This window comes from Hyphopichia burtonii, assembly GCF_001661395.1.
Source record: "Hyphopichia burtonii NRRL Y-1933 unplaced genomic scaffold HYPBUscaffold_5, whole genome shotgun sequence".
Taxonomy (NCBI): domain Eukaryota; kingdom Fungi; phylum Ascomycota; class Pichiomycetes; order Serinales; family Debaryomycetaceae; genus Hyphopichia; species Hyphopichia burtonii.
In genome coordinates, this window is record NW_017963732.1 from 185,682 (window position 1) to 205,810 (window position 20,129).

The 20,129-nt window shown below is 33.3% G+C and overlaps 11 protein-coding genes across 11 annotated transcripts; 6 read left to right on the top strand and 5 right to left on the bottom strand.

Moving 5' to 3' along the window:
• Window positions 1–209: 209 nt before the first annotated feature.
• DBP2 (DEAD-box ATP-dependent RNA helicase) lies at window positions 210–2,428 on the top strand (the record flags this gene model as incomplete). Its single annotated transcript, XM_020218774.1, has 2 exons — window positions 210–1,458; window positions 2,064–2,428. The coding sequence occupies 2 exons, from the start codon at window positions 210–212 to the stop codon at window positions 2,426–2,428; spliced, it is 1,614 nt and encodes a 537-aa protein (XP_020075421.1).
• A 436-nt stretch (window positions 2,429–2,864) lies between these two features.
• On the top strand, window positions 2,865–3,818 carry HYPBUDRAFT_157537 (ribonuclease H family protein; the record flags this gene model as incomplete). The annotated part of the gene is made up of 2 exons (XM_020222293.1): window positions 2,865–3,123; window positions 3,265–3,818. The coding sequence occupies 2 exons, from the start codon at window positions 2,865–2,867 to the stop codon at window positions 3,816–3,818; spliced, it is 813 nt and encodes a 270-aa protein (XP_020075422.1).
• Window positions 3,819–4,189: 371 nt separating this feature from the next.
• Window positions 4,190–7,024, top strand: CHO2 (phosphatidylethanolamine N-methyltransferase; the record flags this gene model as incomplete). Its single annotated transcript, XM_020222560.1, has 1 exon — window positions 4,190–7,024. The coding sequence occupies exon 1, from the start codon at window positions 4,340–4,342 to the stop codon at window positions 7,022–7,024; it is 2,685 nt and encodes an 894-aa protein (XP_020075423.1). The 5' UTR covers window positions 4,190–4,339.
• Window positions 7,025–7,123: 99 nt separating this feature from the next.
• Window positions 7,124–8,212, bottom strand: HYPBUDRAFT_241727 (exosome non-catalytic core subunit; the record flags this gene model as incomplete). Its single annotated transcript, XM_020223280.1, has 1 exon — window positions 7,124–8,212. Exon 1 carries the CDS (start codon window positions 7,925–7,927, stop codon window positions 7,124–7,126), a length of 804 nt encoding a protein of 267 aa, XP_020075424.1. The 5' UTR covers window positions 7,928–8,212.
• Window positions 8,011–9,362, bottom strand: HYPBUDRAFT_212703 (uncharacterized protein). The gene is made up of 2 exons (XM_020223071.1): window positions 8,297–9,362; window positions 8,011–8,115 (listed from the first exon to the last, which is right to left on the bottom strand). The coding sequence occupies exons 1-2, from the start codon at window positions 9,108–9,110 to the stop codon at window positions 8,087–8,089; spliced, it is 843 nt and encodes a 280-aa protein (XP_020075425.1). The 5' UTR covers window positions 9,111–9,362; the 3' UTR covers window positions 8,011–8,086.
• A 156-nt stretch (window positions 9,363–9,518) lies between these two features.
• On the top strand, window positions 9,519–10,086 carry HYPBUDRAFT_167353 (uncharacterized protein; the record flags this gene model as incomplete). Its single annotated transcript, XM_020222765.1, has 1 exon — window positions 9,519–10,086. Exon 1 carries the CDS (start codon window positions 9,616–9,618, stop codon window positions 10,084–10,086), a length of 471 nt encoding a protein of 156 aa, XP_020075426.1. The 5' UTR covers window positions 9,519–9,615.
• On the bottom strand, window positions 9,924–10,815 carry RPL16A (60S ribosomal protein uL13). The gene has a single exon (XM_020223072.1). It carries the CDS (start codon window positions 10,765–10,767, stop codon window positions 10,165–10,167), a length of 603 nt encoding a protein of 200 aa, XP_020075427.1. The 5' UTR covers window positions 10,768–10,815; the 3' UTR covers window positions 9,924–10,164.
• Window positions 10,816–11,278: 463 nt separating this feature from the next.
• Window positions 11,279–13,072, bottom strand: LEU4 (2-isopropylmalate synthase; the record flags this gene model as incomplete). Its single annotated transcript, XM_020223609.1, has 1 exon — window positions 11,279–13,072. The coding sequence occupies one exon, from the start codon at window positions 13,070–13,072 to the stop codon at window positions 11,279–11,281; it is 1,794 nt and encodes a 597-aa protein (XP_020075428.1).
• A 1,147-nt stretch (window positions 13,073–14,219) lies between these two features.
• On the top strand, window positions 14,220–15,509 carry HYPBUDRAFT_167356 (uncharacterized protein; the record flags this gene model as incomplete). Its single annotated transcript, XM_020222766.1, has 2 exons — window positions 14,220–14,262; window positions 14,683–15,509. The coding sequence occupies 2 exons, from the start codon at window positions 14,220–14,222 to the stop codon at window positions 15,507–15,509; spliced, it is 870 nt and encodes a 289-aa protein (XP_020075429.1).
• A 561-nt stretch (window positions 15,510–16,070) lies between these two features.
• Window positions 16,071–18,780, top strand: RIM8 (Rim8p; the record flags this gene model as incomplete). The annotated part of the gene is made up of 2 exons (XM_020223281.1): window positions 16,071–16,951; window positions 16,997–18,780. The coding sequence occupies exons 1-2, from the start codon at window positions 16,372–16,374 to the stop codon at window positions 18,778–18,780; spliced, it is 2,364 nt and encodes a 787-aa protein (XP_020075430.1). The 5' UTR covers window positions 16,071–16,371.
• Window positions 18,781–18,975: 195 nt separating this feature from the next.
• HYPBUDRAFT_6775 (uncharacterized protein) lies at window positions 18,976–19,347 on the bottom strand (the record flags this gene model as incomplete). The annotated part of the gene is made up of 1 exon (XM_020223610.1): window positions 18,976–19,347. The coding sequence occupies one exon, from the start codon at window positions 19,345–19,347 to the stop codon at window positions 18,976–18,978; it is 372 nt and encodes a 123-aa protein (XP_020075431.1).
• Between the last annotated feature and the right edge of the window lie 782 nt (window positions 19,348–20,129).

The window sequence follows — 20,129 nt, forward strand, 5'->3', positions numbered from 1 at the left end:
GAAGCCGGCATCGCACACAGACTGCCCAATCGGGCAAGTCAAGACTGTCGCACACAAATAGAACCTTGATAAAAAAAAAAAAAAAAAAAAAAAAAGAAAGAAAGAAAGAAAGAAAGAAAAAAAAAAATTCAAATAAAAGGCGAAGACTTCCCTTAAAAAAATTTTCCCATTCACTTATTTCTTCTTCAATTAACAAATATACATTGAATATGTCTTACAATAACTCATACGATAGAGGGTACTCCTACGGTGGTGATAGAAACGGTGGCTTCAGAGGCGGCCGTGGCGGTGGCCGTGGTGGATTCGGTGGTGGATTCAGAGGTGGCCGTGGTGGTGGATCTCGTTTTGATGAAAGAGTTGAATTATCTACTCCAGAATGGGATATTGACTCTTTACCTAAATTTGAAAAAAACTTCTATGAAGAACACCCGGATGTTGCTGCTCGTTCAGAAGGTGAAGTCGGTGCTTTCAGAAAAGAACATGAAATGAGATGCGATGGTAAAGATATTCCAAAACCAATTACTTCTTTTGATGAAGCTGGGTTCCCAGATTACGTTTTGAAAGAAGTTAAACAACAAGGTTTCCCTAAACCAACTGCCATTCAATGTCAAGGTTGGCCAATGGCTTTAAGCGGTAGAGACATGGTTGGTATTGCTGCCACCGGTTCTGGTAAAACCTTATCTTATTGTTTACCAGCAATTGTTCATATCAATGCCCAACCTTTATTGAGTCCTGGTGATGGTCCAATTGTTTTGGTTTTGGCTCCAACTAGAGAATTGGCTGTTCAAATTCAAACTGAATGTTCTAAATTTGGTGCTTCTTCTAGAATTAGAAATACTTGTGTTTATGGTGGTGCTCCAAAAGGTCAACAAGTTAGAGATTTAGCTAGAGGGGTTGAGATTTGTATTGCCACTCCAGGTAGATTAATCGATATGTTGGAAACTAACAAAACTAACTTAAGAAGAGTCACTTATTTGGTTTTAGATGAAGCTGATAGAATGTTAGATATGGGTTTTGAACCTCAAATCAGAAAAATCGTTGATCAAATTAGACCTGATCGTCAAACTTTAATGTGGTCTGCTACTTGGCCAAAAGAAGTTCAAAACTTGACTAGAGATTATTTAAATGATCCAATTCAAGTTACCGTTGGTTCTTTAGAATTAGCTGCTTCTCATACTATTACCCAACTTGTTGAAGTTGTTACTGAATTCGAAAAACGTGATAGATTAGTTAAACACTTGGAAACCGCCACTACTGATCCAGAAGCTAAAGTTTTAATTTTCTCTTCTACTAAAAGAGCTTGTGATGATATAACCAGTTATTTAAGACAAGATGGATGGCCTGCTTTAGCCATTCATGGTGATAAACAACAAAACGAAAGAGATTGGGTTTTAAATGAATTTAGAACTGGTAAATCTCCAATCATGGTTGCTACTGATGTTGCCGCCAGAGGTATTGGTATGTATACATTTTACTAACTTATTTGTGATGGGTTTAGGACGCATGGAGATGTGTTAATTCATTGGAACTGGTGATACAGGTCATGAATTAATCTTAGTGAAGAACTTTTTTTTTTTTTTTTTTTTTCCTTCATTAAAGAAGGTTTTCAAAAGCTAGCTCTTCAAAGGACCAGAGCCAGAGGAGATGCATGACGAAACGAGAATGGGAAATTGATGAGGTTGCGCAGGTCGCATATCACTCAATGAAGTAAGGAGAGTAAGAGTAAGATTATGTTGGAAAGCATTTTTAGATTCGTATAAAGTGATGATTTCAATTCAATAAAAAGCTTTTGATTGTGTGATTACATTTAAAGCTTTTAAATTCACTTTATGAATTATTTACCCAATGGGGAAAGAATATATAAGTAATGCTTTCTATATAATCAATAAAAGACACACTGAACTCCTTATATTTGTTGTTTCTTTTTTCATTTTTTTAGTAATATCATGTATTTTCTTTGTAGCTTTTAAGCAGATTCAATGACAGAAACCATGCGAGTTCAAACCTAGATTGCAAAAATAAGTGTGCAATGATGGAATTTTATACTAACGGTATTTATTTAGATGTTAAAGGTATTTCTTATGTTATTAACTTGGATATGCCAGGTAATATTGAAGATTACGTTCACAGAATTGGTAGAACTGGTAGAGCCGGTACTACCGGTACTGCTGTTTCTTTCTTTACTGATGCCAACTCAAAAATGGGTGGTGACTTATGTAAAATTATGAGAGAAGCTAACCAAACCATTCCTCCAGAATTACAAAGATTCGACAGAAGAAGTTTCGGTAGTCATATTAGATACGGTCGTGGTGGTGGCCGTGGTGGTCGTGGTGGATTCAGAGGTGGCCGTGGTGGATTCAGAGGTGGCCGTGGTAACTATCAATCTGGTTCCAATGGTGCTCCATTAGGTAACAAACGTCGTTTCTAATCATTTCTTCATGTTCTTTAATTAGTGTATTTTAATTTTTTACAATTAATAGAGTTATTTCTTTTCTTTCCATATTTATTCTAGTTTAATCTTATAGTTGTTCGTTCAATCCCATTGTAGTATACCATTTCTGAGTTGGGTGCAAACGAAGCCAGTTTATACCTTCTTGTTAAAGTCGCGCCTCCACCAACCTTAATTGAATGAAAAAATGAACTCACTTTAGCACTTGCCCGATTAAATAGGAATAACTAAGATTAAACTCCTGACAAACGGTAATTGTTTCCTGTTTACTGGATGCGTATTGACTTCTGGGCCTATTTTCAAAATTGTTCTTCTTAAAAAGTTTGCAGTGTTTAAAAACTCAAGAATCCCTTCGAGGTATCGTTCTAAGCATTTGAAGGTTAAAGTCAGCGAGACCGTTGAAGTGAAATACAAAATGCCATATTATTCTGTTGCCAAAGGTAGAAACGCCGGGGTGTACCACTCGTGGGACGAATGTAAGCAAAATGTTAATGGATATTCAGGGGCAGTTTTCAAGAAGTTCTCTAGTGAAGGAGAAGCGCGTTCGTTTATGAATAATAACGGTGGATCTTCAGGATCTGGTTATTCTTCAGGATCTGGTTATTCTTCAGGATCCGGTGGTTATAATTCTTCGAGATCCGGATATGGTGGAGGGTCATATTCAGGATCCGGTGGTTCTTATAAATCTTTAGAATCCAGTGGTTCTTATAAATCTTTAGGATCTGGTGGTTCTTATAAATCTTCAAGATCTGGGTATGGTTCTTCAGGATCTGGTTCATCTAATTCAGGAAATGGCTCAGGATATGGTTCCTCAGGATATGGTTCCTTAGGATATGGTTCCTCAGGATATGGTGGTTCGTCCAAATCAAAGTCTACTCGTATTTATACTGACGGTGCCTCTAGAGGTAACGGTAGAACCAACACACCAGAAGCAGGATATGGGGTTTATTTCGGACCAAATGACCCCCGTAACGTGGGAAAAGCAATGTCTGAAGTTGACGATGTTAAAGCAAATGTTCCTACTAACCAAAGAGCTGAACTAACTGCAATTAGACACGCGTTACAACACATTGATTCCCAACCCGATTCACAACCTTATACTATCGTAACTGACTCACAATATTCTCAAAAAGCACTCACTGAATGGTCAAACAACTGGCAAAAGAATAATTGGCGTACCAGTAATGGTGCACCAGTTGCCAATCAAGACTTGATAAAAGAGAATTTAAGCTTGATGAATAAAATTAATAGTCGTAATGGCCAAAACTCTGTTCAATTCGAACACGTTAGAGGCCATAATGGTGACCCAGGTAATGAAGGAGCCGATGCTTTAGCCAATTCGGGTGCTGATAAACTGCGTTTCTATTAGTGAAGTGATGAATATACGTCTTATGATTTGTAATAAATGTAGTTACCTATCAATTCTGATCTATTCTCTTATACTGATCTCTCTCTTATAATAATCTCGCTCTCATACTGATCTCTTCTGGTCTATATAATAATCTCTACTGATCTATATAATGATCTATACTGATATGATGTATACACCAATCTCATCAGTATACAAACCTCCGTGCACCAGATATCCTTTCACATGAAAAAGGTCTCACTACAACAAAAAGTGCATGTGAAAAAGAACATCTTTGGGCTTAACGAACTTTGCAACCACAGTCGAGTGAAAAATTTGGGTTTAGATCTAAAATTGAGTAATTGTTCTTTCTAATAAGTCTGGTCAAGGTTCTCAGATCAAGTTTTGGTAAGTGTTTCTTTATACTAAGTTTAATAGTGTTATCGCATTTTAGGGATTGTTGCTTTTTTAATGAAGATCTGAATTACTAGATCTTATTTGCTAATAGAAATAGAGAAACTTGATTATTCAATTGGTTAAAGATGTCGAAGAATACAATTTCAGGTGCTAAAGGTATTACTTTCTCTGGCGAAACGTTTACCGTTCCAGAAACTCATGACATGGTTAAGACGCTATTTGATCCGTGTATTAGAAAATCAATCTGTGAATTGATTATTGTTAGTTTGTTACTTGCTAATGGATTGGTTTTTTGGTTGGTTGATGACTTCAACTTCCAAATCAAGATTTTCATTGGTTTATACATTTTTTGGAGATTGTCTTATAATTTTGGTATTGGATGGTTATTGAATCAACAATCAAATCATAATAGATTGGTTAATTGGTCGATTCAATTAAATATTTTCAATAATGAAAATAAATCGCTTTTATCTAAATTTATGAAGTTGGAAATTCAATCGCAGATGGGTAATGATTACTCGATTTCAGATTATCCAATTGAATTCAATACTTGGTTGGTTTTCAGAAAAATTGTTGATTTAATCTTGATGTCTGATTTTACCACCTTCATTTGCTTGGTGGTTTCCTGTTGTTTGAAAGATGATTGGCAATTCATTCAAAATCAATCAACTTGGTTGATCAATTCAAGAATCGTTATTGGTTCCTTATTGATTTTATTTAATTTATGGGTTAAAATAAATGCTCATAATACTATTAAAGATTACGCTTGGTATTGGGGGGATTTTTTCTTTAGACAAATCAATAATGAAGAATTGATCTTTGATGGAGTTTTTGAAATGGTTCCTCATCCAATGTACTCAATTGGTTATATTGGATATTATGGTTTTGCCCTTATTTCAAAATCTTATACGGTGTTGGTTATTGCTTTATTTGGCCATTTTTTACAAATGATTTTTTTGCATTTTATTGAAAACCCTCATATTGATAAAATTTATGGTCCTTCTGAAAACGATACCGCTTTAGCTAAAATTTTTAAATTGAAGGATTTGAAAAATTTCGATAATGCTGAACCTTTGATCGGATTATGGAACTTTAATTGGTTTAGGGCTAGTGATTTAATTAATTTAATCATTTCTATAACCTATGCCATTATAATCCCTTTCATGAGTTCAATTGCAACTAATTTAGAATTTAGAGGCTATCAAATTACTATTGACAAATTTCTCTTCTCCTTAACTGTTGCCATTAAGTTATTTGAATCAATTGTTGTAAATGTATTATTACTTTTACAAAGTTACAATAAATTTTTCACTAAATGGTATTTACTGAAAAATATTCCAGTTTCAAAGTCTTTGAATAATTGGTCAGTCTTGTATAATTCTTTGATCAATTTGACCTATTCTTCATTTATTGGCTTTAACTTTTACAATCTATTCACAATTCCTTTATACTCTACAAAATTATTAATTCACGATTATTTATATTTAAGAATTTTCTTTGGATTTTTGTTGGTTATAACTCAAATTTGGATTAATTCTTCAATAATTGATCTGATTGGTTACTTTGGATGGTTTTATGGTGATTTCTTCATTCCAAAGTCTTCTTTTTTACCCCATAGATCAACCTTGACTAAAGCTGGTGTTTATCGTTACTTGAATAATCCTGAACAAATTTTTGGTAATTGCGGTATAATTGGTATAACCTTGATAATTCCAAATGTTGAAAATATTATTATTACTTTAATTTGGGTTACTAATAACTTTCTTCGTAACAACTTCATCGAAAAAGTTCATATGATCAAAATCTATGGCGAAGATGAAGTTTTGAAAGATAGTGGGGTTACAAAGACTTTCAAGACTCATTTGTTACCGGATGTTATTCAAAGAAGAATCAGCCATGGTCAAATTTCTTCTAGAGATATTGATTATATTCGCAGTACTTCTAAGTCAGGTCATAAAAGAAGAAGATCTTCCGTTATTGCTGAATCGATTGATAACTTTATCAAGGATTTAAATATCAATAATTATCAAAATAAGATTTCAAAGAAAAACTTATTAAGTTTATCAGCCAATGACGAATTCTCTTCAAGTGATTATGGAATAAGTTTCCAAAATTTATCAAGGGATAAATCAGAAAATCATTATTTCACATATATGGGAGATGAAATTAAAATTGATTGGAAAGCGCCAAAATCCCATTCCAAAAAAGATTGGATTGGATTATATAAAATTATTCAAACTTCTTATTCAAGAAAGAAAACACTAATTCTGTCTCAAGGTAGATGGAATTGGTGTGATTCGGAAACTGAAGGTGAAATGAGTTTTAAAGGAAACCAATTATTTTGGGATGAAGGTATTTACGAATTCAGATATCATTTAGATGGTAAACATGAAGTTGCATTTATTTCTCCACCATTTGAAATTAAGATTAACCAAATTGAAGTTCCCTTTGATAAGGATGAAGAAGAAGTCATGAATTTTGCCAATTCCTTGAAGACTAGCATTTTCGATAAGATAATTGGAAAAGAAATAATTGGAAGCGTTAATACTTCTATTCTGTCAACTTTGATTGAAACAACTAAAACCGATATCATTAAAGTGTATGAGAAGCTTTCCAAATTGATATCAAAGTCCACGGGTATTAAGATTCATTCTAAATTTCTTATTTACTATGAAGATGAAAATGGAGACGAATCGAACGAATTCACTATTAAAAGTTTAAGTTTACAATTGATCAATATTAATAAGATCTTACATGATTTGTCGAACGAAGATGATTTATCAAATGATTACATCAAGAAAACTGAATAAAGTATATAGAAGTAAATAGTTATTTTTTCTAATTTACAACAAATAAAAATAGATATCACCTATGCATTTAACTAATATACAATTAAATCTATTAATCTATCAATTGTTTAATAAGTAAGAATTGATATTCTGCCTTATAATTTTTGACATATCATTACAGCCATTAATTAAGTTATTTAATTTATTTTCATTAATTTCATTTTTATCACCTTCAATCCAAAATGCAACAATTTCATTATTTTTCATATTCATAAAACTTGCAACACATTCTATATCTCCATCATTTATTATCGAACAATCTTTTCTTAATTCTTCTGATTTTTCATTATAAATAACTTGACCACTAGTAACCAAATCCTTTAATTCAATACCAGAATTAACTAATGCAACAGAACTTGAATTAATAGTCCAGTTAATTAAGTTCAATAAAGAGTTTTTACTTGAGTTAAAAGATATGACATTAATAAAGATATCGATGGTTGATTTTGGATATTTCTCTAATAAGATAGAACTTAATAAAGCAGTTTCAACATAAGTTGATATTTTTGTTTCAATATTTGATAAATGGGATTTATCTTGGTTATTAAAAATTTGACTCATTGGTTGATTGATATATGGTAGAAACTTACATTCAACACTGAACGAAGCACGATCAATGAAAGACCCTCTGATTGGTCTTGGACCGAAAACACCAACTTCAATTATGGTATCGTCAATTTCAAAATACGATGAACCGTTTGCATTATTGATTAAACCAGTTTTAATGAAAAAATTTCTTATATCGTTTGATTTTTCAGACTCAGCTATTGGTTCTTGTGAGCTGTTTGGGTCGGACGACTGTCCCAATTTGGGTACTTTAGCATTTGGAGGTCCTAAAAGCCTTCTTCTATCCTGGACGTTCATAATTTGATTAATTAGTTAAATAATACAAGCTTGCCTAAGATGAGTTGAAAAAAAAAAAGACCTGAAGAGAAAAAGAGTTAAGAGGTCCGGGTGTAATCATGTGACAAACAACCGGAAGTCTTTTTTTGGAGAAGAGATGTACGGGTGTACAATAATGGGTCAATACATAGTATATATTAAAGAAAACACTAAAACTAGAGAAGAATTGAAACGATTAAGCGGCAACGTTGTGTTTGAAAATACTTTTCAAGTTAGTCAACTTATGCCTGAATTTTGAATCATTTGACGAAGGGATTTCGTCGATTTCAGTATCTGAGCCATGGTTAGGACCCGAACTTCTGTTTGACCTGAACCTACTCAAGTTTGAGCCTAATGATTCGATAGACTTGATGGAGGATCTTCTTCTTGATAGATTTTCTGAGCTGGACGAGTTAGAGCTGATCGATTTGCGAACTTTCCTGAAAGTTTTCAATACAGCGTCAGCGTAAGTAGCCGAAAAATCGGACGTTGGATTATAAGTGGAATCCACCGAACAAACTTGGATATTGTGTAATTTGAATAAGATAGTTTGAATTGGTATTTTCAAAGGAAGTAAGTTTTCGTTTGGTATTACGAAAAGCTGGAAGACTTTGGAAGTAGAGAGAATAGATGTAAGCTTGAAATTAGCCAAGTAAGACGCTGGATAAGCAAGATCCACCAAGTTAGAGATTGAGTAGGCCTTCCCCATAATCATAAGTTTGATTTGGTTGATATAAAGCAAATTGGAATCATGGATGATTTGATCAAATAAATAAGTGATCAAGTGATGAACCGTCAAATCCTGGTATGATTTATAAACTGGGGCATCGGTTGATGCATGAATATATTCAAATAATGAGCTTAATTTGATCTGTTGACGGTGGATAAAATCGGGCAAGATAATGGTGAATTCTATATCTTCACCAAGGTCATTACCACGAGTGTTAGTGGGAGAAACCTCTTCAAAATGATCACTAGTGATTGGTTCAGGGGTTGTTTCAAACTCATTTTCAGTGTTTTTAAGAGTCTGACACGAAGAACATGGAGTTAGATTCATGAAAAAACTATTTGAATCCTGAATTGATTCTTGAATCAGAGGATCCAGACCCTCTCCGTCCACTTCAATACAAGGATCTAGATGGGTTATAGAGTATATTGCAGTCATAATCGAATGGAAGTCATATAGAGAAAAGAGTAAAGAAAAGGCTAGTAAAGAAAAGATAAGTGGGAAAACAAGGTAATTTCTAAATTATAGACCAAGTAAAAGAGGAAAAAAGCCCGTATCTTATTTTCTGTTGACGCAGGCGGCTTTGATACAAGATAGCGAGATTACCCCGGGTTACTTATAATTTGACCTGATTTAGGGCCACTACACTTTCTTCACTTTATTTCGCTAGCCATAAATCACCAGTTAAGGCTCTTGATTGTTTGCGAATCCTCATGGCATTATTCCATTGGTTTATTACAATGGAGGTTTATAATAACCCCAGATTATTGATCATGCACCCCGCGTGATAATAAATTAACGAGATTTTCGGTCCGATTAAGTAAGCGCTTATATAAGCGATCACCTGGCCCTTATCACGTGTGCATACACACCCGTACACCGGTTAACGTTTAATAGAAGAAATCGCTCTTACTCTATACTCGATTAGTTTTAACTGATAAAGATGGATTTAACAAGAAAGATTGTATACTACACGCCACATGCATACAAGGAAGACTTTGTAAGTGAAGCGATACGGCTGGTTGTGGATACCGTAGAACGGTGCTACCGAGACTTGGGGAGCTTGCACATTCTATATGTGAATGCCACTAATCCAAATCAGCTAAATTCAATAATGATGAGATGTAAATTACAAAATAAGTACGAATGGATGAAAGATGATCAGATGATGAAGGAATTTAAATACGAAAGAATCAGTAATTTGAATGAAGTAATTGAAGTCATTGAAAATAACGAAATAAAAGATATCATAATTATTGAAAACTTACAATTAATTATTAATAATAGTTTTAACGAATATAATGAATTAAATTTAAAAATTGTGAAATTATTTAAATTATTGAAAATGAAAACCAAACAAAATTCAATAGTTATTGATTTAAGTCATCATTCATTTATAAATTATTTACTATAGATACAAAGCAGATATTAAACTATATTATCAATGTATATTTTTTTTATAATTAAACACAAGACAAAAAAATTAAGTTACTTAATAACCTAAAGCAGCTAATTTTTGAGAAGTTTCAGTTTCAGCGTTAGCAGCTTGAGCAACAGCTAATTTTTTGTTAAGAGCCTTCTTTTTAGCGTAGTATTCAGCAGATTGTAATTTTCTCTTTTCTTCTAATTTATCAACAATAGATTCGTATTTCCAACCAACGGAGGTAGATAATTTACCAACAGTGGTGTATTTTCTACCTGGTTTTAATCTTAAAACTCTTAAAGCTTGAGGAACAACAACTCTCTTCTTTTTATCATATGGAGATGGAATACCGTCGAAAACCTTCAATCTTTCTAAAGCAGCTTTACCTCTAGCGGTCTTGTGAGGAATCATACCTCTGATGGCTTTATATAAGATTCTAGATGGGGCTCTGAAATGGAATGGACCTTTGGTTTTATTGTATCTAGAAGCTTTTCTTAAGTAATCATGGTATTTCAATTTGTTTCTGAAAAATTCACCAGAAATGTTTAAAGCTTCACATCTAACAACAACAACTTTTTGACCATTTAAGATTTGTTTGGAGATGATGGAGGCTAAACGACCTAATAAATGGCCTTTACCGTCAATGACAACAACTGGTTGGAAATCAGACATTATACTATTGGATTAATGATGGTCTTGCTATTATAAAAGAAGTAAGAAAAATTCTTTATAAATTTTTTTTTAATGAAAACTGACTTCTCAATACTTTGTGAGGGTGAGAAGCCTACAAAATTTTCACGATTCTATGGGGACTGTATACTGGATGCATTTTTTTCGCTCTTTTTTTTTCTTTTTGTTAGTGCTCAAAGGGTGTACTAGTGTGAGATGAGCCTGGGTTGGCTGCTTATGTAAGCGCGCGAGTGCGAGTAGTTGGTGGTGGGTCCTTTTTTGGTGTGTCACGTGGTGTGCTGGATGTACCGAAGTATAGTCACATGACGAGAGAGGGCACAAACCCTAATGGTTTTTTTCCGATAATATATGGATTTGTTTTTTTTGCAACAGTTAATTATTGAACGATTGACGATGCTACACTTAACCATTGAACGATTGACGATGCTACACTTAACCATTTACTGAACGATTTATTATCAAAATAATCTATAAAATATAAATAGGAATTAAATTAAAGAGTGATTTCTTTGGCAGCAACTAATTGGTTAACAACAGAAACAATTGCCTTTAAGGAAGATTCACTAACATCAGTATCAATACCAACCCCCCATTTACTCAGTTTTTCACCATTTGAATCAATATAACCTAAATGAACATAAGTGGCGGCTTTGACCTCGGTACCGGAACCTAAAGAATGTTCGGTATAATCTTTAACTTCTAATAAAGTACCAAATTGTTTAGAAATTGCATCAATAAGAGCAGAGATTGGACCGTTACCTTGACCTTGAATGGTAACTGGTTCATTGTTCACGACCAAGTCGGCGTGAATAGCTCTCTGGTTCTTGTTTTTGTTGTTTTTATTGTTCAACATATCGAAATCTTTCAAAACAACTGGACTTGAGTCCTTTTGCGAAAAGTATTCGGTTTTAAAAATATTGATAATTTCTTCAATTTTCAATTCTCTACCTAATTTATCGGCTTGATTTTGAATAACTGAACTGAAATGAACTTGTAATTGTCTTGGTAAATCTAATCCTAAGGATCTTAAGATAATCCAGGCGGCACCTCCTTTACCTGATTGTGAATTAACTCTAATAACTGCTTCATAATTTCTACCAATATCTTTTGGATCCAATGGTAAGTATGGAATCTTCCATTTCATATCCCCTTTAGCATATCTTTCTTCTGCTTTAACAAATCCTTTTTTAATAGCATCTTGATGAGATCCAGAAAATGCACAAACAACTAATGATCCACTATATGGGGATCTTGGATGGACTTGAATTTTATTACATCTTTCACTGATTTCAATGATTTCTTCTAAATTACTAAAATCTAATTCTGGTGAAACTCCTTGAGTGTATAAATTAAGGGCAACAGTTACTAAATCAACATTACCAGTTCTTTCACCATTACCAAATAAACAACCTTCAACTCTATCTGCACCTGCCATGACCCCTAATTCAGAGGCAGCAACACCGCATCCTCTATCATTATGAGGATGAACACTAACACAAACTTTTTCTCTTTCACTAATATGAGTACAGAAATATTCAATTTGATCAGCATAAACATTTGGGGATGCAACTTCAACAGTGGCTGGTAAGTTGAAAATTATTGGATTTTCAACAGTTGGTTCCCAGACTTTTTTAACGGCTTCACAAATTTCAACTGCAAATTCAGTTGGGGTATCACTAAAACATTCTGGACTAAATTCGAAAGTCCACTGAGTTTCTTGCATTTCTGGATCATCTTTAGTTAATGATTTAACTAATTTAGTACTTTCAATAGCTTTTGCAATAGCATCTTCTTTAGACATATTGAATACAACATCACGGAAAACATCTGATGTAGCTAAATAAGTATGAATAGTGGCCCTTTTAGCACCTTTAACCGATTCAACGGTTCTTCTAATTAATGGTTCTCTTGCTTGAGTTAAAACTTGAATACTAACATCTTCTGGGGCATTTTCAACTGCATATCTAGTAAAGTTAAAATCAGTCTGAGAAGCCGATGGAAAACTAACTTCAATTTCTTTAAATCCAATTTCTATTAATTTGTGGAAATATTCTTTCTTTTCAGCTATAGTCATTGGATCTGGTAATGATTGATTACCATCTCTTAAATCAGTAGATAACCATCTTGGTGCTTTGGTTATACTGTTATTTGGCCAAGTTCTATTTGGTAATGGAACTCCTTTAAAAGCAGTATATTTAACTGATGGATCTTTTAACATATTTGAAAATGGCTTTTTAACGGCAGATCCAGCCGCCTTTTGGAAAAGCACTGCGGTTTGCTTAAACATCTTTACCTTCTAAATGAGTAAATAAGTATTATCCACAAGTCTGTGTGTGTTTTTTGCCAATACGGAGAAACCTACAAGAATATATAAGGTGGTGAAAAAGTGAAAAAAAAAAAAAAATCAACTGAAAAAGCTAAAACGGCCCGCTAAACTAATTACAAAACTAAAAGAAGAGTAACAGTTGCGACAAAAAACACCTGTTTCTCCTCATTATATTACTATACTATCCGCTTTACAGCATTTGAAAGTACTTTTTATGTACTAATGGTGCGTTTCGTGGTTATGGACGGAAAGAATATAGCCCAACCAGGAATAACCTTGTGGAAATCGGAGTAGCGCATCAAGAAGTAATTTTGAGCGGTACCGGAGCTCTTTATCGAGGAGCCAGTCACGTGTACGCCGAAGAAGTTCTAAGGTGGGGAGCGGGGCGGAGATGGGTAGAGTGTTTGGTGTACGGATGTGTTGGTACGTTTTAGCACCTGTTCACGTTTTAGCTTATTGGTTGAATATTGTATAATAGAATAGAAGAGGAGCTTAGAGTATCAAAGACCATCTGGGGACCTCAATTGTACTGTAAAGTTTTGTGTTGAAGTTTCTGTTTACTTGAGGTATTGATATTAGATTTAGTCAGAAATTGTGACAAAACTTGCATAAATTAAGTAAAAGTAATTGGATTCTTACCATTTGTCTTGCAGAACTTCAAAGCTCTGTAAACGAGGAGCAGATAAGATACAGTGAAAACGAAAGAGTATGAGAACTGATATCTTCCTAGATGTATAAAGTCAACCTACGACAAGCGAACCTACGACGTGTCAACCTACGACGTGCCAACCTCCGATGAGCCAAATTTTGCAAAACACAGAATCAACATAACCTCAACGAGTATAGGCTTAACTAAGTAATTCAAAGAAGACTAGCTAGGTCTTTTAATTGTTGCAAATTCCGGGGCTCACGTGACCGTTATTTTTACTGTGGGACCATTATTTCTTTTTGATTTTTCATTTTTTTTTTTTTTTTCGATTTGTTAGAGCTCATCTCAGTTTTTCCAATTAGTAAATTTTTTTTCAGCTGCTTTACTTTAAAAAGGATACTATTTTTCTCTTTTTCTAATCTTTTCTTAAGACAATTCAAATCCAGGAAATCATTTATCATGGCTAAATCATCATCTAAAGCTGCTAAAGCTACCAAGGTTAGTAAGAAGGAAGTGAAGAAACAAGAATCATCATCTGAATCCGAATCTTCATCATCAGAATCATCCTCCTCATCATCAGATTCTGAATCTTCCGATTCTGATTCTTCTGATGAAGAAGAAGAAAAGAAAGAAGAAAAGAAGGAATCATCCGACTCTTCTGATTCTGACTCTTCCGACTCTGACTCTTCTGATGAAGAAGAAGAAAAGAAAGAAGACAAAAAAGAATCTTCTGATTCTGATTCTTCCGACTCTGATTCTTCTGACGAAGAAGAAAAGAAAGAAGACAAAAAAGAATCATCATCTGATTCTGATTCTGATTCTTCTGACTCTGACTCTTCTGACGAAGAAGAAGAAAAGAAGGAAGAAAAGAAAGAATCATCATCTGATTCCGACTCTTCATCCGATTCCGACTCTTCATCAGACTCCGACTCCGACTCCGACTCAGAATCAGACTCTAAAAAACGTAAAGCTGATTCCGAATCCTCTGAAACTGCTTCTCAATCATCTACTGAGGAACCAGTTAACAAGAAAGCTAAAACTGGTGAACCAGCTACTTTATTCGTTGGTAGATTATCATGGAATATTGATGATGATTGGTTAAAACGTGAATTCGAACCAATCGGAGGAGTTATCGGAGCTCGTGTTATCATGGAAAGAGCCACTGGTAAATCCAGAGGTTATGGTTATGTTGATTTTGAAGATAAATCATTTGCTGAAAAAGCTTTAAATGAATACCAAGGTAGAGAAATCGATGGTAGACCAATCAATTTAGATATGTCAACTAGTAAACCACACCAATCTAATCCTAAAGTTGAAAGAGCCAAACAATATGGTGATGTTCCATCAGCCCCATCAGATACTTTATTCATTGGTAATTTATCATTCAACGCTCAAAGAGATAACTTATTTGAAATCTTCGGTGAATATGGTCAAGTTGTTAGTTGTAGAATCCCAACTCATCCAGACACTGAACAACCAAAAGGTTTTGGTTACGTTCAATATTCTTCTGTTGATGAAGCTAAAGCTGCTTTAGAAGCCTTAAACGGTGAATATATCGAAGGTCGTGCATGCAGATTGGACTTCTCTACTCCAAAGGAAAGACCAGCTGGTGGTAACCGTGGTGGCTTCGGTGGTAACCGTGGTGGTAGCCGTGGTGGCCGTGGTGGTTTTGGTGGTCGTGAAAGAGGTCCTCCAAGATCTGGTGCTAACTCTGTTGAATTTAAAGGTACCAAAAAAACTTTTGATTAATCATTTATTTCTTTCTTGCAACTTCAAAATTTCATAATTCTTTCTTGTACATTACTATGATTTTTATTCTTTTTTTTATATACTTTTAATCATACAACTTTATACTTTTTGCAACAAAAATACACACCCGTACATACTTTCAATAAATACCGCCCGTACATCTCCGTTGACCAAAGCGCACGACCTTTTTTTTTACCTTTTACCTCACCCGCGCACCCGTGCACCGGGCCGCCTCGCTCCAACCCCCGCCTCCACACCATCAACTGGCAAATAGTGCCCCAATCATTTATTGTAACCCCCTTAACGATTAGACAGGGTTAATGCTCATGATCTTTAGCATCGTGTGTTGTGATGCTGTCAATTTGTTGAGAATTTCTCGTGTTTTCTTATTTTTATTGACACATTGGCACATTACACGTACCGTGACCGAGTAGTCGGGTTGGTGGTAGAGTGAGTAGAGTGGGTAGAGTGAGTAGAGTGAGTAGAGTGAGTAGAGTGAGTAGAGTAAGAGTAGATTAAGAGTAGAATCAGAGTAGTAGAGTAAGAGTAGAAAGTAGTGTGGTGTACCGGCGTAAAAATTAGTGGTGAGCACCAAAAATAAAAATAGGTCTGGATTACCTCCACGAGAAAACTACTTCTATCTATTGAATATTATCTTTATTACGCCAATTTTGACTACAAATTTGTTTAATAGTTACTTTCTGTATCGTTCCTGCCTTGCTATACCTTTGAGAAATCGTTTCAGTTTATTAAAAGTCGTTTTGCTCCAAGTATTAGTCAGTTATAGCTTAACCGCCCAAATCTCCGAGCTAATCCTTTCCATCCCGTTCAACTCCGTATACTCAGTCTCTTTGAATTGAATATGAGACGTGCTGTATCAAAGATTATACCTAGTAAGCTATCCGGTTCTGATGGGTTTGGTATTCTTCATAATCATCACGATCATGCCAATGATTATAGCATAGAAGATCATAATCTACCGAATAACCATAATAATAATAGTAATAATGGACATTCATTTTTCTCAAATAGTCTATCTAATTTGTCAAACAAGATTGATTTCAACTCGGTGGAAGATTTTTATATCGTTTTAGATAATCCTCATAATTCATGGCTACCAGGAGATGAAATTAGTGGTCAAATCATTTTTTTAACCAAAAAAAATATTGCTAATATTATAATAACACTCTCCTTAATTGGTTATGTTAAATTGAATGCGTCTTCTCATTCTAAATTGAGACCAATCAAACACAATCTATTCCATCATACCATTAAAATTTATGGTGGTGATGAAAATCTTAGTAATCACGAAGAATTCTCAAATGGGCTATTTAAGGGAGAACATCGATTCCCGTTTATTGTTAAATTGCCAAATAAAAGAATATTCACTAGTATTGATTTTGGCAGAGGCTCAATTGTTTATTTATTGAGAGCGGCTATTGGTAATCATGAAGTATCAACAAGTTATTCCCCTTCTCAAAGTTCAGAAAATAACTCAATATCAAATTCTATTCCCAACTCAAATTCAAATTCAAATCCTAGTTCAAATGCAAATTCTCCAGGTAACTTAATTAACAAAACAAGACATTTAAAAATCTTATCTTCTCCAAGTCATACAAGCGAAAAATTTATTACTTTAATAAATCCAATTGATATTTCTAAACTACCTATTCCAAAACCTAAAAAATTAATCATCAAAGATCCTCGTCAAACTAAAAAATTATCAAGAACTCAACTGTCTACTTCCACCATCAATACAATAAATACTTATAGTACTTTTTCTTCAAATACTTCAGATAACCCTGAGAATGACTTAAATTCAAATAACGAGTCAAATAATGTTAATATATCTACTCCCCCTTCGGACTTGAAACCAGAATCTATCCGATTATCTTTGGAAATCCCTAAAAGAGGTTATCTTCGAGGCGAATTGATTCCAATTAAATTAAATATTAATCATTTGAAAAAATTACAAGACGTCAATGGTATTATAATCACTTTGGTCAGAGTCTGTCGTTTAGATAATGGCTCAAATGGATTATTTGAATCTTTCCGTAAAGATTTACAACAATCAATTATTCCTCTTTATGTTGATCCGGTTACTTTTAAACTGGAAATTAATTCAAGTGTAAGAGTCCCCGCTGATGCTTTCCCTACTATTCTGGGTTGTCCCTTGGTTTCTTTCCAGTACTTCATTGAAGTTTTGGTTAATTTATCCGGTAAATCAGTCAGTATAGATGGTAACACTGATCATCTGTCAAATAAACAAAAAAAGGATGATTCTTCTCATTTATTAGAATCTTTACAAAAATCAAATGGTGATTTGAAAAATTTCGAATTATTCAATTTCAATAATAACAATTTAATTAATCAAAATGAAAGATCAGATTTTATTAATACCGATAAATTTAAAAGAATGAAAAAATTTATTCAAATCACTACTGAAATAATTATTGGTACTCATAAACTGGAAAGTAATGTAAATAGTCCATTGAGTGAAGAAAATAATAATTTATCAAGAATTGGTAATCAAAATGTTAACGGCATTTCTCCTTTATCAAGAAGATCTTCCCTGTTTTCTGGTTCCACCGGCTCTCCAAATGCTTTTAGTCAAAATGGTTCTTCCGCTTCTCCTCATATGAATGATCTTACCAATAATACCGCTCCTCCGCCACCTCCACATCCTTCTTCTTCAAATCAAAATAATATACCCTATATAAATGTTATTCCTGAATCAATGGCTATTAATAATTTTGAATCCCCTCCTTATTTTGATCAACAACAACCTATTCCACACTATAACGAAATTTCAAATAATCCTATCGCTGCTCCCGATGCATTGGGTTCTTCAAATCTTATTCCTTTACCTAACCAACCAGAATTATCCGAAAAAGATCGTATCAAAGCTCATGAATCAAGTTTATTACCTTCAGAACCTCCCTTAGATTTGGATAATACCTCGAATGACGTTGCACTGGACCATGACACTATAAGTCCAATTGATCAAAATAATGATATTTTAGAAAGTTTACCAAATTCGACTGACCAAAATAATGAACATAATAATACAAATGACGCTTATCAATTTTTTAGTAATAATTCCATTAATGACGATAATGAATTATATCATGACGCTCCAAATATTACTTCGAATGTTGATAATGATCAAGATTCAAAACTTGACTTTGTCCCTAATTACGAACTGGCTAATAATGATAGACTTTTAATTTCTAATTCAAACTCCAATAGTACTGGTACTAATGGCCATTGAATTAAAGCTTACAGATGACTTTGATGTGTTCCGAACTTTACTTCTTTCCATTTTTTTTTTTTTTTTTTTCAATACCCTACTTTGTATTTTTTACAGGTTTTTTAACGTTTTTTTTTTTTGCAATATTCTATAGATTTTTTATAACATATGCATTTAGAGACCAAACCAGCTTTGTATGTAAAGAAGTTAATATTTTTAAATACCTTGTATCATTTGATTAATCTTTCTTAACTCTTCAGTTATTTTAATATTTTCTAAAGTTAAATCATCAAATTTTTTTTCAACTTCAGTTATATCATTAGTTAAATTTTTAACTAAATCCTCTAATATTTGAATTTTATCTTCATTGAGTTTTAAATTTTCTGAATTTTTATTAAAAGTTGCATTTCTTCTTTCAAATCTCTCAGTTAATAGAGTTTCTTTACTTTTTAAAGCTTTGAGTTCATACTCTTTTTCAATTGATTTTTGTTTTTCTAAATCATGTAAGCGTTTCAATTCATAATATTTGGAGTGATTATTATCTAAATTTTCTTTTAATTCGGTGATTCTTGAGTTAAGCTTATCCATATTAAAGACCTTAACAAGAGAGAAGAAGAAAAATTGCAGCCGTTAACGAATATACGCTAAAACAATAATTAATTTATGAAGGTACCAAAAGAATTGGAATCTTTATTGTTTATATGAACAAGATGAATGGAAAATAACAAGTCTCGCTTTATTCTGAAAACCAACTAATATAATGCAATAATGCCACTTATTACTCGAAAGTTATTTGTAGCAGAACTAGTACGATTTAAGACGTTTGTGTGTTTGTAAATATATAAATCTGACTAAGATTTTGATCTATACTACAACTATAAACTCATGAACACTTCATCGAGACTAATTTCAGATTAACCCTGAACATATCGTCCAAATCAATAACACGAATCAGTTTGTAGGCATCGTCAAGTCGATTTGTAAAATTTGAATTTGAATTTTTTTCTCTTCAATGTCTTTGTACTTTGAATACTTTTATCTCGTCTAAAAGTTGCAACCTTTATTCCAAACGATTATACAGCTACAAGCTTACCAGTAATTGAAACAAATTAACGCTGATAAAAATATTAATTATAGTAGAAGACAAAAGGGGTAATTAAAAAAGGTTATTAAAAGGAAAATAAAGGTATATATTTAAAAAAAAAGAACAATACTCTAAAGTTAAGGTACACGTAGGAACGGAGAATATTTGTTGGAGCAACGGGTTTTCGGATATGGTTATCCTTTTTATACTTTCAATAAAGTTTTATTAGGGCAAAGACAATTTCTTTTTCATGTTTTTCTTTTACATTTTTTTTTTTTTTTTTTTT